We start from the raw sequence: 17676 nt of genomic DNA, 5'->3' as shown, positions 1-17676 counted from the left end.
CCAAGTGGGTCTGTTTACGTTGCTCATTCCCATGGCGCAGTGTTGTTTCCATGTTGAGTGCATTTGTGCACAAAAACAGGATCTGGCATGTGCAGATGCGTTTCGTTGTGATTCCCACCTTCTGCACACACTCGCACAAATATACACACAATTACACAAATATAAACACACTAATATATACACACACACACACACACACACAGACACAAACACAGAAACACACACACACAACCACACACACACACACTCAAATGAATACACACACACACTCAAATATATACACACTCAAATATATGCACACACATAGTCACACACACACAGTCACACACACACACACAGTCAGTCACGCACGCACGCACGCACGCACGCACGCAAGCATGCATGCACGCACGCACGCACGCACGCACGCACACACGCACGCACGCAATCTGGCTTGCCTCTCAGGCCTCGTATTGCAGCGGGGAGATTTTGCGATGAGGATGAGTGCCAGGAAAGCAACAGTATTAAGTTCCCCAGCCGGGCCACACTTCCCACATCGCAGAAAGAAAACTGTAAATATATGAATAATAATCGCGCCAGACATTTACGGGCCTGGCTCCCTCCGTACCGCAGCGGGGCCCACACAACGCACGGCCCCGACGGAAGCCAAGACACACAGCAGTATTAAGAACAATGGGACTTGTGATTGAGCCACAGCGAACGCGGCCGATCTCTGAGCTGTGTTATTGAATTGATTTCTCCTTCCTCTCTCGCCAGCTAACGTTAGCTTCCCGTCTGTTTTAAACGGAGAACGTGGAGGGACGGGAGCCACCGAGGGAGAGAGCCCTTTTAGAAGGCCTCAAGAAGGAAGGGGGGTCCGGGGTGGGGGGGGGCTGTTTGATTAGAGGAGGGTGGTGTTGAGGCGGTGGGTAGGAGGGATGAGGTTAGAGGGCTGGGCCTCCTTGATGATGTGTGCTTAGAGGATAAAAGTCCGTAATTGGCCTTGTCCTTCCAACCAAAGCCTCTGTTTGCTCACACAAGGGATAGAACAAATAGGGTGTGTGTGTGTGTGTGTGTGTGTGTGTGTGTGTGTGTGTGTGTGTGTGTGTGTGTGTGTGTGTGTGTGTGTGTGTGTGTGCGTGCGTGCGTGCGCCTCAAATTTGGCAAGCGTGTGTGCGCTTAAGTTCAACGATTAGCAAATGTTTAGCTGTGTTTGTGTGTGTGTGTGTGTGTGTGTGTGTGTGCACACACACTGAGCTGAATCACAGCCTGAATTTCTAGTGCCCCTCGCCTGCCTACCCTCCTGCACGCATTGAAATAGCTTGCGGGAGGCCGAGGTATGTTTGAAGGTGAGAGAGAGAGGACAAGGGTGAATCGTGACACCCCCCCCCCCCACCCACCCGTGGATCACACCCTGGTGGCTTACAGCTGTCTCCTCAGCTGTCCCGGAACAAGTGCAAAGGACCCCTGGCACAATGCAGAGGAGAGACACACAGACACATAGACACACACACACACACATGTAAAAGCTAGCCCGAGTGTGTGTGTGCGCCCGAATGTGTGTAGCTGAGTGTGTGTGTGTGTGTGCCCATGTGTGACATGGGTGTCTTTCCATGTGTGCGATCATTAAGCGGTGCGTCTCGGCCTGGATAGGATCAGAAGGTGGTCCACCTATTGAGCATCACCTTACCCACACACACCTGGCGGTGTCAGTGGGGGGGGGGTGGGGGAAACACGCTGACGTAGACACAGCGGTGGTAAGCACAGAAGTGTTTCAGACGACACAGCTGTGGTGGAGTTAAACTCCATGCCCAGGGACCTAATGAGAAAATAACACCGTTTATAAACACACGCCCGCGCACACACGCACACTGGTCCTCATGAGTCATTAGTATTATTGTTGTTATTAGTCCCTGTCCAATTTCACTCGTTAACCACTTGACATTAAAGTAAGCTGTAAAACAGGGCCATTAAAAATAGCAGGCCTGGGTTCTCAAACAGCCCTTACTACCACGAGCTCTTTGAAGCACAGAACCCCCTGAAAGAACCCGCTGCTCGCTGCAGACGACTCCGATCTGAAGAAGAGAGGGAAGAGGACAAGTGGGGGGGGGGGGGGGGGGGGGAGGATAGGAACGACTCACCCTGGGAACATGTTCCCCCATGACGACCGAGTCCGCCCTCCAGCCCGTCCCCGTCCTGGAGACACTAATAGACGGCGGGGTATGCTTTGATCCCGGGCATGTTCCGACGGCGGGCCTTGGAAGCCCGGCCGCAGCGTAACCAGCGGCAGGGCCAATGGGAAGCGGGCTAATGGGAAGCAGCCCGCCCTGCGGCCTCCCAGTAAGGAGAGTGAGTCGTCAGCCCGACCTGGCGATTTTGTAGCGCCACCGGGCGGTACAAAATCCCGACGGCCTGCCAAACGTGGCCTTTGTTTCCCCCGCCGCCATGTGGGTCCCGTTGCAGCCTTTCATCTGGGAGCAGGAGTGACAGGGACCCTTGTGCGTCGTGCGGGCTCACTCTTGGGTCACATGCATCCCATCATACGTTGACTGGAGTGAGCTGTTTAGGGCGGCATGTGGCTCAGGAGGCAGAGCGGGTTGGCTGTTCCCCAGAAGGTTGCTCGTTCGATCCCCGGCTCCTCCTTGCGGAGTGTCCATGTGTCCCTGAGCGAGACGCCTCACCCTGACTGCTCCCGACGAGCTGGCTGTCGCCCTGCGTGGCTGACACCGCCGTCGGTGTGTGACTGTGTGCATGAATGGGTGATTGTGAGGCAATATTGTAAAGCGCTTTGAGGGGCCACTGGTTAGAAAAGCGCTGTGTAAATGCAGTTCATTCATTCAGTCTGTGGTTCTATTTTTCCCTGCAGGGCTTCCCCACCCGTTTGCCATCACGGTGTTCGAGGACAGCCTGTACTGGACGGACTGGCACACCAAGAGCATCAACAGCGCCAACAAGTTCACGGGGAAGAACCAGGAGATCATCCGCAACAAGCTGCACTTCCCCATGGACATCCACACGCTGCACCCGCAGAGGCAGCCCGCAGGTGGGGGGAGCGGCGACCGTCTGTGTCCGACTGACACAGAATAGGCGCATTGCTAATTCACTCAGATGAGCGTTGATTAGGTCTAGAGGCACGAGGGTTAGGGTTAAAGATGGACCTTTTGGATGAAGAAAAGACGAGAACATTTTGGGAGGGGAGGAGAAGGGGAAAAGTTGAGGGCGAGACGGAGCGAGTGGGGGGAGAGGAGAGATGGGAGAAGTTAAGCGGGGGGAGAGAGAGAAGGGGAGAGAGGAGAAGGGAAAGGAGTGAGTGAGACGAGTAGAGGAGGATTACTGAAAAGGGGAACCGAGCGAGAGGGGAGGAAACGAGTGTGCAGAAGGACAGGTGGAAGGCGGTAGAAAGGGATGTAGACGCTTTCTTGGCCTTGCAGCCCAGGGCCCAAGCAAGTTCGGAATTTCCGTTCCCCCTTTTACCGCTGTCTCCCTTTTTAAGCAGGGCTGCTCTGGTCTCCTTCTTTGTCTCGTCATGACGGTGTGTCTTCTCGCCACTCTCTCCCAGGTGGGCGGAACCGCTGTGGTGCCAACAACGGGGGCTGCAGCCACCTCTGTCTCCCTAGCAACAAGACGTACATGTGCGCATGCCCCACGGGCTTCAAGAAGGTCGACCACTCCAACTGTGCCAAAAGTGAGTATTCTCCTCGTTAAGAAAGGGCTGTAGCGAGTTAAATGGGTTGTAGACGTGTAGTAGACTTGATGTTGTGGATTGTTACCTTTTGATTTAATATGTTAGATTCACGGGTCAACATTTAATTAAATTCCTTTAAATTGTATTTGTGTAGCCCTTAATCAGAGGTACAGTCTCAAAAGTATTAAGGCCATATATATATATATGACACAACATTGTGATTTTAGCTTCTAGATTTGTACAAATAATACAAATGTAAAGAAAAACGTCCCCCAAAAAAGGAGGCAATTCTTATAATACTCCTAAGATGATATTAACTCAGGGAATCGTCAGAGACACCTAACACGTCTGCATTCCTTTATTAGTCCTCGGTGTCGGTTTACCGCAAATATTTGATGTTCATGGGACCTGCGCTCGTATCAGGCCTTCCCGTGCGTACCTGGGACTGAACGCCCCTATCGCTAACCGCACGTCTCCCAGGGAGGACACACTATCCTGGGCGCTTTGTGCTCCAGGATCCCTTTCATAAATAAGACTTCGGTCGGGTAGCGCGTATTCTCTGACAGGACTGGTTTAGAGGTGTAATAACAATAAAGCTGATGCGTTCAGCGCTAAGCACGAAAAAATGAGTCCCTTGTCCCTTAAGGCCATAAAGTAATAAGATACCGACGCAGCGAGACAAGCGAGGAACGTCACACTTTGTGATGATAAAGACGTAGGGAAAATTATTACTGACGTTTTTTTTTCTTGCTAAATGTAATGGATGAGGAAACTGGAGAACTGAAATAGGGAGCTAAAAATTAAGAGTTAAAAGGGGTTCCATAAAACAGGTTATCATGGGAAAACATTTGGATTTATCACAAATTCCAATAGGCAAAATCACCTTTTTTATAAAGAGAGATCAACGTGAAATGCATAGAAAAGCTAAATAACGTTGTTATTTTAGAGCAAAATGTCTAGCATTGTGTATGTTAGTGTTGTTGTTGCTGTGCTCAATGTTGACCCCCTTCCCCCCTCCCCTCCAATGGTTAAACCTAGAACACTGACAGAAGACCTTTGGTCTTTAATCAGGTCTTGACAAGTTCCTGCTTTTTGCCCGAAGGACGGACATCCGACGGATCAGCTTCGACACCGAGGACATGTCGGATGACGTCATCCCTCTGGCCGACGTGCGCAACGCTGTGGCCCTGGACTGGGACAGCAAGGAGGGCTACGTGTACTGGACGGACGTCACCACTGACTCCATCAACAGGGCCTTGTGGAACGCCACCAAGCAGGAGGTCAGTAGCCCACCGAGCACACTAGACCCCTCCCAGTCCATGCCCTGCGACATTACGAGCATGGATAAGCCATTGCACCACAGTGTTTTACAACCACAAATAAGTCAGAATTTGTCACATTTACCAAAGCATAAAACATTGTTTTCTTAATGCTACAGTGCCACCTATAGGTGAAGATGCGGAATTACAACTGTCGTCGTTCAAAGCATTGTGAGTTGGACGAATTGGTCAATCTGATGTATTTGTCTTACTCTTCATCAGGTGGTGGTGGACACCAGTCTGGAGAGTCCAGCTGGTCTGGCCATCGACTGGGTGACCGACAAGCTCTACTGGACCGATGCTGGTAAAAAAATATATACACATATATATAATGGCACTGAATGTACGCACTTATTGCGTGTTGTACGTCCGGCCCCTTTTGAATGCCATGAATGTAAATGCGTGTATGTATATACATGTATGTTTATATTCGTTTTTTGTATGCTAAATAAATATCTGACATCAGACGAAATCCCCATGGTGTTTAGTATTTGCTCTGGCTCCTGATTTGTGTCTCAGGAACGGATCGTATCGAGGTGTCCAACGCGGACGGGACCATGAGAACCGTGCTGATCTGGGAGAACCTGGACCGTCCCAGGGACATAGTGGTGGACCCCATAGGGGGGTGAGTCGACCCGTCAACAACAACCACCGGTTTATAAACCAAACACAGCAGGGCACGCAGAAAGTGAGGTACCGCTCTGGAACCGTGCATATCTAGATCGATAGAGAGATGGATAGAGGGATACTTGAACCCCTTGGGGGAACTCGGGTATCCAGCAGCTCACGAAGTCAGTCAACAGACAATTGACAAACAACAACATGTACAAACAGGAAAAGTCGATGAAGTAGGTTAATAAAAATTGAGCAATATTGCACATAATTACAATGGCACTTAAAAAAGAGGTGGGCCAGAGGTGTATGTATAAATAAATAGGTCAGGGTGTCCCCTGATGCAGCCTGATGGTTCCGACCCCTCAGGCTCATGTACTGGACCGACTGGGGAGCCAACCCCAAGATCGAGCGGGCGGGGATGGACGCGTCGGACCGCCTGGTGATCATCTCGTCCAACCTGACGTGGCCCAACGGCCTCGCCATCGACTACGAGACGCAGCGCCTCTACTGGGCCGACGCCGGCACCAAGGTCATCGAGTTCGGGAACTTCGATGGCACCGACCGACAGGTACGCGCCGTCTGTTGGATTGTCTCGATTTTCAATAACGTCAGAGCGATGACGACGAATATGATAACAACTATCAGAAGAAAAAAAAATATGATAAATAATAATGAAATTGTTTTTGGAGCCTGGATTTGATCCACTCCCTTAAACTTGTTTCGTATTTTCCCTGCTCTGTCCGTCTGACTGTGGATTGGCCAGGTGTTGATTGGCAGCCAGTTGCCCCACCCCTTCGGCCTGACGCTGCATGAGGATAGGCTGTACTGGACGGACTGGCAGTCCAAGAGCATCCAGAGTGCGGACAAGCTCACCGGCCTGGGGCGGCGCACGCTGGCCGAGAACCTGGAGAACCTCATGGACATCCACATGTTCCACCGCCACCGCGAGACAGGTTTGTTTGTGCGAGGGAGAGAGGGAGGGAAAGAGAGAGAGAGAGAGATAGAGGGAGGGGGGGAGAGAGAGAGAGAGAGAGAGAGAGAGACTCCACAACTGTGTTTGAGGTCAAACTGGAACTGTCATCGCCGTTGGAAACCCCCTTGCCTGTTTGCGATAGTAAACAGTAGATCCCGTTCCACCTCAAGATGTAAACACCTTCGGTTCGTTCAATCTCATGAAACACCGGCGTCGGGGTCGGGCCGCGCTCCAAGCGATGGGGAATCGATCAGAAGTATTCGTCCTCTGTTATATTTCACACAACGAGCAGCCATCCTATGCCCAGGGCCGGTGTGGCAGCTGACAGTAGGGGGGATTAGGGGCCAGGTAAACCGACCCCAGCAGCCCGGCTCAGAGGGCAGACGACACCCCAGGTGCTAAATACCTAGCCTCTCTCCTTTCACTGATGTATAGAAGTTCCCCCCCCCCCCCCCCCCCCAACCAGGCCCTGGAATGCTTTTGTTCAGATCCGCTCACTGCCTGCCAATCTCCTCGTCCATCCCCCTCTTATTCCACTCAGTATATCCATGTCTTTTTTACTTCGGTCAGATAGACTCAAAAAAAGATATATGCATATGTTTAATAAATCGTTTACTCATCCGCATTGTCCGCCAGTATGGATACTGGCCATATTTGAAGTTCTGTCTCACTATTGGCTTTTTTAATATCGATTTTTTTTTAACTGACCTATATAAAAATATATATCTAGATCAAAAAATCTATTTTTATATAGGTTCTATCTCTTTAGCTTGAGATACTGAAGTTAGCAACAGTGATGGCGTGAACATCACTCCACACATGCACGCAGACTGTGTCCCGGCAGGAGGAAATGCCACGGTGACAATCACACGCACATTTACACGCTGTCGCATAAACACTTGTGTCCCGTCCCGCAGCGAGTAACCCGTGTGCTGTGAGCAACGGGGGCTGCAGCCACCTATGTCTCCTCGCCCCGTCCCCGCTGACCTCCAGCTGTGCCTGTCCCACCGGCATCAACCTGCAGACAGACGGGAAGACCTGCACTCCCGGTACGACGCCAGCAGACAACTTTAACGACTCGAACCGAGTTCGGATTTTCTAGGATATAAATTGACATGTTAAGGGATTTGGTGTTAATGGTGAAATGCTGAATGGACTGCATTTATACAGCACTTTTCTTACCAGTGGCCATTCAAAGCGCTTCACAATATTGCCTCACATTGAGCCATTCATGCACAGGTTCACGCACTCTAGCTAGGAGGAGCCCGGGGATCGAACTAGCAACCTTCGGGTTACGAGCCAACCCGCGCTACCTCCTGAGCCACATGCAGTATAGTTATGTGTGTGTGTGTGTGTGTGTGTGTGTGTGTGTGTGTGTGTGTGTGTGTGTGTGTGTGTGTGTGTGTGTGTGTGTGTGTGTGTGTGTGTGTGTGTGTGTGTGTGTGTGTGTGTGTGTGTGTGTGTGTGTGTGTGTGTGTGTGTGTGTGTGTTTCAGGAATGAGCAGCTTCCTGATCTTTGCCAGGAGGACAGATATCAGGATGGTGTCTCTGGACATCCCCTACTTTGCCGACGTGGTGCTGGCCGTCAACAGCACCATGAAGAACACCATCGCCATCGGGGTCGACCCCAAGGAAGGTGTGTGTGCTCCCTCCCCCCCCCCCCCCCCCCTTTCTCTGGCCTTTGAGGGGTGCATAATGATGAGTTGCACTGTCGGTGGGGGATGCATTTGACTGCAGTGGCGGTCGCGATCCCACCCCGAGACTCCATGGGGACACACGATGTGCACAGGGGCCATCTGAACAAGCACCCCCTCTCAATCGGGCTATTTAGTTTTATTAGAGAGTGTGTGTGTGTGTGTGTGTGTGTGTTTGTGTGTGTGTGTGTTTGTGTTTGTGTATTTTCTTCTTAATTGTATTTTTTATTTGTGACATTAAAAAGGCAAGGAATTCCACTGGGTGAACTAACGTGTGCACAATGGCGCCCCCTGCAGGAAAAGTGTATTGGTCCGACAGCACGCTGAAGAAGGTCAGCCGGGCCAACATGGACGGCAGCGAGCATGAGGAAATCATCGCCACTGGTGAGCTCTGCTCCAGGTTTACAGTGTGACCAACACTAGTGTGTAGTTTCTAATTATGTACCATTTCTCTCACATTCAGCTTCTGTCAAGAGGTTCATTTAAATTCAATTGTGTTTGCATCACCCTTAATCCCAGGTACAGACTCAAAGTGCTTAACAGGCCGTAAATGTATGACACCCCCCTGACCTTAGCCCCCCAGAGGGCAAGGAAAAACTCCCTTAATTAGCAAGGAGGAATTCTTGAGAAGGAACGCAGACCTCCTTCCAGGGATGATCAGGAGTGCAATGGGGGCCATCATTTACTTACACACACACACACACACACACACACACACACACACACACACACACACACACACACACACACACACACACACACACACACACACACATACAGGCAAAACGTTTTAAACCATTTTGCGATGGGGTGCTTGCCGGTTAACCATAGAGAGGTAATTCTTTGAGTTTCATTTTCATGCATAAATGAGCATAAACTGAGGCACCCTGCAAAAAGGATGACAACATTTGCAGGTAACCTCTTCCTGCACCCACCTGCTCCCACTGTGTCCCCCGTCCTCACCGCGTCTCTGTCATCCCAGGCCTCATGACGACCGACGGCCTGGCGGTCGACGCGATCGGCCGGAAGGTCTACTGGACGGATACGGGCACCAACCGCATCGAGGTGGCCAACCTGGACGGCTCCATGCGCAGGGTCCTGATCTGGCAGAATCTGGACAGCCCGCGGGCTATCGCGCTCTACAACGAGAAGGGGTGAGCACAGAAGCCACCTTATACACATCCCGCTTTGGGTCCTACATCCACCGTCGCGCCCTACAACCAGAGCACCGAGCCACCTTGAACTGTACATCCGTGGGCTGCTGGGCTAAGGAGTTGGACCGGTAACCGGAGGGTTACAAAAAATGTGGACGGGGAGAGTAGTAGTTGGGCAGCACTCTCCTACGTCCTAATCCACGGATGAGGTGCCCTCGAGCAAGGCACCAGAAAACCCCACCTGCTCTCCGGGGTGTGGGGGGGGTGCCGGCATGTGGACCTCTGACAAGGTCACTCCTCTGTGTGTGTATTGTGTTCACCGGCCCCCGGATGGGTCAAAGGCAGAGGAAGAATTTCCCCCCGAAAAGGGACAATAGAAGATAACTTAATAACTTAACTTATACACATCCCGCTTTGGGTCGTACATCTAGGTTTTGTTAAATGGGTGATATCACTCCACCAGGTGTGAGTGTCGTCGGCCATTACAAGCCGTTTGAAAATCTGCCCTTCCCTGTGCCCGAGTGACATCACCCGTGGGCGTGTTCACCTAGATGTGTGCTTGATAGATCAGCCCACCAGCCTACCCAGTGGACTGTGGCAAATGATGCTTATCTATCCATCAGGTCTCGGGTTAGGGTCAGGGTTAGTTTGGTGGCAAAATTCCTATCGGGGGAGCTAATAAGCTACGCTTTAAGTTAAGTGCACGACTTGGCCGCCCTTTTGAATGAGTTAATGAGTCGCTAAAGTTGAGCAACGTTTCTTCTCAGAAGTGACTTACAAGCGAAAAAATCGATTAACCTGTTTCCTGCCCTCGACTTTAAAACTTTTAGACGCGTCCTAATACTAGATCAGGTGGTTCCCTCTCCACGTCTTAAATCCGCTCTGTCCCCGGCGCTCAGGTACATGTACTGGACGGACTGGGGCGAGAACGCCAAGCTGGAGCGCGCCGCCATGGACGGCACGGACCGCGCCGTGCTGATCAGCAACAACCTGGGCTGGCCCAACGGCCTCGCCATCGACAAGGCCGGCGCCCAGCTGCTGTGGGCCGACGCCCACACTGAGGTCAGCCCCCTGCCCCTTCACCCCCCCCCCCCCCCCATCCCAATACTGTACACCCCCATGAGAGCTGAATAGGTTTCAACCGGTGGTCTCACCTGTTTGTAAGACCCTTAACCTTATTCAAAGTATTTAGTTGTTGTTGGGCATATTGAGATCATTTGAATAGTTTGAGATGCAGGTTTTAAATAATGGACAATAAATATCTAATATATATATTCTAAGTACTTTTCATCGCTTAAAAATGATCTTAATAAGATGAGATTCGTCGTAGTTCTGTGATGACCGAAACCATTGGACTGCGCTGTACATAAACCATGACGAAATGGCAGCCATGTCAATCCCAGTTTCCCACCAGTGTAACCACGCACAACAATGCGACACCACGTCAACCACCCCCTCTGCGTGCTCAACGAAGAGAAGGGACACCGCTCACCCCCGTAGGCGGTGAGCGTAACCCTCTGTCCCGCTGTGCTCTCCGCAGCGCATCGAGGCGTCCGACCTCAACGGCCTGAACCGTCGCACCCTGGTGTCCCCGGTGCAGCACCCGTACGGCATGACCCTCCTGGGGCCCCACATCTACTGGACCGACTGGCAGAGCCGCAGCATCCAGCGGGCCGACAAGGCCAGCGGGGCCAACGCCATCACCGTGGTCTCCAACCTGCCGGGGCTGATGGACATCCAGGCGGTCGACCGCGCCACACCGCTGGGTATGTAACCGTCAGCCGCGAGTTCGACTCTAGGCGGGCTCTTTGGTGTTTCCTGCTCCACCCGTGGATTAAAGGACAGCTAAAGATGTGATGATATGTTACCAGGGAATTGTTGTTTTGGTTCGGAATGTCTGTTTTTATCCGTTTGGTAAATGGTAAATTGAACGTGTTTATAATTTTGCGCTTTTCTAACCAGTGGCCACTCAAAGCGCTTTACAATACTGCCTTCACCCGTTCATGCACACATTCACCCACCGACGGCGGTGTCAGCCACGCAGGGCGGCAGCCAGCGCGTCTGGAGGAGTGAGGTTTGGTTGGTGTCTTGTTCAGGTACACCTCGACACTCGTGCTAGGAGGAGCCGGGCATCGAACCAGCAACCTTCCGGTTAACAGCCAACCCGCTCTACCTCCTGAGCCACAAGGCCGCCCGAGTACTATCGCAATCCTCCTCAATCTCTCTCTCTCTCTCTCTCCCTCCCCCTCCCAGCCTTCAACAAGTGCGGGCGTATGAACGGCGGCTGCACCCACCTGTGCCTCCCGCGGCCCAACAGCACGTCCTGCGCCTGCCCCACCGGCGTGCTGCTCAAGGGCGACGGCAGGTCGTGCGACGACTCGCCCGAGACCTACCTGCTGTTCTCCAACCGGGTGAGCGTGCGGCGCATCTCGCTGGACACCAGCGACCACACGGACGTGCACGTGCCGGTGCCCGAGCTGCACAACGTCATCTCCCTGGACTACGACAGCGTGGACGGCAAGCTGTACTACACCGACGTCACGCTGGATGTCATCAGGTAGCCACGCACGCAAGTGCGCACACGCGCCAATCATATCTGCATCGAACGTCAACGCACACAATCTCCCCTCCATGACAACTAGGGTTTAATAAATACAGAAATAGTAGTTAGGATATAGATTACACGCATGCTATGTTGTTTAAAGGGCCCATGACATGCCACCAGGTGTGAGTGTGGTTAGACTCACACCTGGGGGCATGTCATGAGACCTTTAAAAAATGTTGGCGCAGAGACGCAAGAATGAGCCTCTAGCTGTGTTCGAAATCGTTCCCTATCACGGATATAGTGTACTATATAGGGTGCTCGCCATTTTGTAGTGGTGTTTGAATTTTCAGTGGTTAACTTCGTGCACTATATAGTGGACTTGAAATACCCAAAATTTGAGTGTACATACGATGTTCCCTACATGTTACTCCCGTATACCACAATGCAATGCGGTCGTGTTTTTCCGGAGAAGAAGAAGAAGCTGAATAACCGCGAAAACGAATACATTTAATGATGGAGTCTCCGGCTTTCGTTTAGAAATGTCAACAATTTATTTGGGATTTCACATAGAAAATTTAACATTCAAAATTAATAAAGAAAACCTTGATCAAGGAAATGTAACATTCAACATCAATACAACCTCCAGCTTTCCTCGTGAGTGCCCGGTTTGTTTACATGATGTGGGCGCATCTGTCTGCATCACACAAATACCCGGCGCATTAACTGACGCAAAAGACGTTTAGAAATGTTCAGCATAGTGTCCGAATTCTCATTTGTTCGTTCCCTATATAGTGCACTATATCTTGAACGCTATATAGGGAATAGTGAGTGAGTGAATAGGGAACGATTTCGAACACGGCTTTTGTCTAGGCACAGTGTGACCTCGGCTAAATCAACTCATAAAGCCTCAATCCCTCCATAACCCCTGCCCCATTACGAATAACGTGTATCATTCACTGTAAGTTAGATTGGATTGAGGCGTCTGCTTGACAGTTATTACCGCACCGTCACCAACAAACAAAATGGCCGCATCCACAAACTCTCTTTCTCCAGACGTTCCAACCTGGACGGCACGGGCATGGAGACGGTGATCAGCCAGGGCCTGAAGACCACCGACGGGCTGGCGGTGGACTGGGTGGCCCGCAACATGTACTGGACCGACACCGGACGCAACACCATCGAGGTGGCCCGCCTGGACGGGACCTGCCGCAAGGTCCTGGTCAACAACAGCCTGGACGAGCCCAGAGCCATCGCCGTCTTCCCCAGCAAAGGGTGAGACGGGGGGGGGGCAGTAGGGGGCGCTGTAGGGAGGGTGAGACAGGAGCCCAGTAGGGGGCGCTGTAGCGTGAGGGAGGGTGAGACGGGGGACAGTAGGGGGCGCTGTAGGGAGGGTGAGACGGGGGACAGTAGGGGGCGCTGTAGGGAGGGTGAGACAGGAGCCCAGTAGGGGGCGCTGTAGGGTGAGGGAGGGTGAGACGGGGGACAGTAGGGGGCGCTGTAGGGAGGGTGAGACGGGGGACAGTAGGGGGCGCTGTAGGGAGGGTGAGACAGGAGCCCAGTAGGGGGCGCTGTAGCGTGAGGGAGGGTGAGACGGGGGACAGTAGGGGGCGCTGTAGTGAGGGTGAGACGGGGGACAGTAGGGGGCGCTGTAGCGTGAGGGAGGGTGAGACGGGGGACAGTAGGGGGCGCTGTAGGGAGGGTGAGACAGGAGCCCAGTAGGGGCCGCTGTAGGGTGAGACACAGATTGAGCTCATTTGTGAAATTTGTTGTAGCAAGGGATTCAATAATAATACTGTGTTTGCAATGCTGAACCGCTATACGGAATATTATAAAAGAATTAAACATGCATCCAACTTGGAATTTGTTGCTGGTTTGACCTCATGGTCTCTTTATTGGTTTGACCACCGAGCTTCCTCTCTCCACCTCCAGGTACCTGTTCTGGACGGACTGGGGACACATCGCCAAGATCGAGCGCTCCCATCTGGACGGCTCCGACCGCAAGGTCCTCATCAACACGGACCTGGGCTGGCCCAACGGGCTCACCCTGGACTACGACACGCGCAGGTACGTGGTGTGTGTGTGTGTGTGTGTGTGTGTGTGTCTCTCTCCACTTGCACAACTGTGCTTGAGGTCAAACTGGAACTGTCGTCACCGGTGGTGATTGTGTGTGTGTGAATGTGTTTGTGTGTGCGACAAAAATGATCAAAGTAGTTTGTGAACATTAATATTTGTATTAAATTCCAGTGCTGACTTGCATGTGTTTGATCATTCTCAGGCTAGCGGGCTCAGCATGGAGAGCTCCGATCCATTCTTTGAGCGTCCACAGCGTGCGTTGACGTCGGTGGTGTTTCTGTTCTCTGTCGCAGGATTTTCTGGGTGGACGCCCACCTCGACCGGATCGAGAGCTCAGACCTGAACGGGAAGCTGCGTCAAATCCTCGTCAGCCCTGTCTCACACCCCTTTGCCCTCACGCAGGTACCCCCCCCCGTCCCCCCCGTCTCCCGGACGGGGCACCAACGCCCCCTCGGCCCAATCCTCCTCCCTCTCCTGTGCTCCCTCTCGCCCCTCACTCCTCCACTCATCCAGCCTCTGCGTTGTGACACCACTCTGTTGTGCCCACCTCGACACTCCTACTGAGAGCTCATTACAACGTAAACCATTCCTTCTCCTTTTCCATCTCTGACCTTCATTTTTCTTCCCTTCTTTTTGTCTCCAACCCCCCCCCCCACCCTGTTCTCTTTCCCTCTTTTCCTCCTTGTTCCCCCCCCCTCCCCGGCTCCTTGTCCGTCTGTGTTTCTCCTCTTTTTCCCTCCCCTTTTCCTCCTCTCTGTGTTTGTCTCTCTCTCTCTCTCTCCCCTTCTCCTCCTCTCCCGGTGTCCCCAGCCCAAGCCGGTTCCCTCCCCTCTAACCCCTTTCTCCCGACTCTCGCAGCAAGACCGCTGGATCTACTGGACGGACTGGCAGACCAAGTCCATCCAGCGCGTGGACAAACACGCCGGCCGCAGCAAGGAAACGGTCCTGGCCAACGTGGAGGGCCTCATGGACATCATAGTGGTGTCCCCTAACCGCCAGTCAGGTGAGGAGATGGTGGACGTCCGTCGACCCCCCCCCCGGTCTTAAAACGACTCCAAATCATCAGGACGGATGACGTCATCCGCCAAGTTCAGGCTCCGCCCCATCCCGGCTAATGACCATGCCGGGATACGAGGCCCAAGGAGTTATGTGTGTGTGTGTGTGTGCGTGTGTGTGCGTTTGTGTGTGGTAGTGAGCTGGTGTGTGTTAGTGAGTGGGTGGGTGTGGTCGTGTGTGGTAGTGGTCCTGTGTGTGTGCGTGTGTCTGGTAGTGTTGATGGTGATGTGTGCGTGTTAATGTATGGGTGTGTGCGCGTGTGGGTGTATGCATGTGATAGTTGGTCTCCCTAGTTGGTGTGTGCCACGTGTGTGTGTGTGTGTGTGTGTGTGTGTGTGTGCGCTTGCTTTGAAAAAGGGCACCGAGTCCGAACGGTTGTTTGCAGACGCTGTGATAGGTCTGAGCTGTGGTTGGTCCACCGGTTGAGAGGCACGTCACTGAACGGCTGCCGTCTGTCCCCAGGTTCCAACCTCTGCAGCGCCAACAACGGAGGCTGCACACACCTCTGCTTCGCCAAGACCAACAACTTTGTGTGCTCCTGCCCTGATGAGCCCGACGGCAGACCCTGCTCCACCAGTGAGTGGCTGCTTTGTGCGTTTGTGTGTGTGTGTCTATGCTTGTGTTTGTGTGTCCGTCTGTCGGTCTGTCTGTCTGTCTGCGTTGGTGTGTGTGTGTGTGTGTTCGCTGTGTCTGTCTGTGATTGCGTGGGTGTATGTGTGTGCGTGCAATAAATGTGATCAAGGTAGTTTGAACAATAATATTTGTATTGAATTCCAATGCTGACTTGCATGCGTTTGATCAGTCTCAGGCTACGTTCCCGCTCCGCCCACTAGAGGGAGCCCCGTCACCCCGGCTTCCAAACTCCCCAAGGCAGCCTCCGACGCTCCGCTGAACGGGCCGGCGCTTCACAAGTAGGTTTCGTCTCCAACCAAATTCATTCCAACAGATGTTGGCTGTTTGCTCTGTTACGATTCTGGTGATGCTCCACTAAACAAAGCCCTCAGTGTGTACGCTTTGTTCATGCTTTACATCTCATCCAACACGTTGTTATTCAAAGTCGGCAGTTGTCATTTTTATTCGTTGTGGATTCTGTGTTCTGCAGCTGCACCGACAAGAACCTGAACGTTGAAGGATGCCTGCAGAGCAATGTGATTTCAGCTCCTCACGGTGAGTGACGGATCCGAGCCCCTGTTTCCATCACCAGCCTTAATCTGCATATGCTAATGTCTTGTTGGCAATCAACCTGCGGGACGACCCTGTAACAAGCATCTGTGTCGTCTCTCCCAGGGGAAGGGCTTCACATCAGCTACGTGATTGGTGGAGTGTTGACCATCCTGGCTATTCTCATCCTCATCGCAGCCTTCATTATCTACAGGTGATTGCACCTCATCACCCCATTCCTCGTCTCCCTCTCTCCATGAACAGTGGTTACCACTGCTTACATCTGTTCAGAATTACAATCTGAATATTTGATTACATCTTATTGTACAAGTACACAAGAGTGCTATTTGTAGGCTTGGTTCCTTAACAGCCACATAGCAGCAACAATACTAGATAAAGTAAATAAAGATAAGTTCAAATAAAAATATGTAAAAATGAGTTATAGTTTGGGATAGGTTTGTTACAGGGTTATAAGTTTGCTATAGGGTTTGGATGTTATTTAAATTTTTCATTTTCCTACCGTTCACATTCTCGATCTGTCAGGCATAAGAAATCAAAGTTTGCCGACCCGGGGGTGAGCAACCTGACGTACAGCAACCCCTCGTACAGAACCTCCACTCAGGAGGTGAAGATCGAGGCCTCGCAGAAGCCTCCCATCTACAACCAGCTGCGATATAAGAAGGAGGTAACTAAACCGAAAGCGATGAATGAAAAATGAAAGCAAAGACTCCTGCTCTTTTTCTTGGAATTCATTTGAAATAAATGAGACCAGGGTGATGAATCGTTTACAGTTTCTTAACCTCGCCTCGTGGAGTAGCTGCAGTCGGTCGTCTCTGAGACCGTTTGTGTCTCTGTGATGCTCTGTGATGTGTGATATGACGCCGGCATCCGAAGTCGACTCTCATCTGTACCTTCTCTTCCCCCCCCCCCCCCGCCCACCTCTCTCCCCCACCACAGCTCTCTCATCCTTACAATTCCCTCTCTCCCTTTATCTTTTGACCGACCTGTCCCGTGGAGAGGTAGCTACGCTGCATGGAGGAACTTAAGGCCTTTCTGAACTCAGTTCCGCCTCACTCACGCGTTCTCTGCTGCAGTGCTTGTTAGCGCTGTGTGATTCTCTAAACGCATGTTGAAAGTTGCCGTTCGTTGAAAATGACGGATTTCGATCGTGTGCAACATTAACACATTGTGTGGAAATATTGCACTTCTAGGTGATCGCTTGCCTTACACAACAAAATACTTTTGAAACTGTAATGGCGTGACAAATGTGTGACGTTACTGCTACTGTTTAACATGTAAAGGCCCAACTTCGCCAGTGGTCTGCGTCCTTTGTTGTTTCCACCAAGTGACCTAACCTTACATTTGTCACAATGACAGCAAAACATTCCTTAACTTGAATGGCGTCTCGTGACGTAAACACAA

At 51.9% G+C, this 17676-nt stretch overlaps 1 protein-coding gene across 2 annotated transcripts in view; it reads left to right on the top strand.

The window, feature by feature from the left end:
* lrp4 (low density lipoprotein receptor-related protein 4) overlaps positions 1-17676 on the top strand; it is an 81061-nt gene that overhangs the window by 60620 nt on the left and 2765 nt on the right. Inside the window, exons 15-37 of one of the 2 annotated variants that reach the window (XM_079737375.1) lie at positions 2846-3022; positions 3539-3664; positions 4736-4944; positions 5206-5287; positions 5503-5608; positions 5965-6166; positions 6362-6551; positions 7489-7620; positions 8067-8207; positions 8563-8649; positions 9248-9419; positions 10319-10481; positions 10960-11185; positions 11673-11976; positions 13018-13236; positions 13894-14028; positions 14331-14439; positions 14896-15040; positions 15556-15669; positions 15896-16004; positions 16196-16260; positions 16381-16468; positions 16798-16939. In XM_079737375.1, the coding sequence (XP_079593501.1) occupies positions 2846-3022; positions 3539-3664; positions 4736-4944; positions 5206-5287; positions 5503-5608; positions 5965-6166; positions 6362-6551; positions 7489-7620; positions 8067-8207; positions 8563-8649; positions 9248-9419; positions 10319-10481; positions 10960-11185; positions 11673-11976; positions 13018-13236; positions 13894-14028; positions 14331-14439; positions 14896-15040; positions 15556-15669; positions 15896-16004; positions 16196-16260; positions 16381-16468; positions 16798-16939 (3443 nt within the window). Of the gene's footprint in view, positions 1-2845; positions 3023-3538; positions 3665-4735; positions 4945-5205; positions 5288-5502; positions 5609-5964; positions 6167-6361; positions 6552-7488; positions 7621-8066; positions 8208-8562; positions 8650-9247; positions 9420-10318; positions 10482-10959; positions 11186-11672; positions 11977-13017; positions 13237-13893; positions 14029-14330; positions 14440-14847; positions 15041-15555; positions 15670-15895; positions 16005-16195; positions 16261-16380; positions 16469-16797; positions 16940-17676 lie in introns of both variants that reach the window. The other variant, XM_079737374.1, reaches the window with a different exon arrangement.

Source organism: Pollachius pollachius (genome assembly GCF_949987615.1).
Source record: "Pollachius pollachius genome assembly, chromosome: 5".
Taxonomy (NCBI): domain Eukaryota; kingdom Metazoa; phylum Chordata; class Actinopteri; order Gadiformes; family Gadidae; genus Pollachius; species Pollachius pollachius.
The sequence above is the reverse complement of the archived record's forward strand: the minus strand, read 5'-3'. Positions and strand labels throughout refer to the sequence as shown.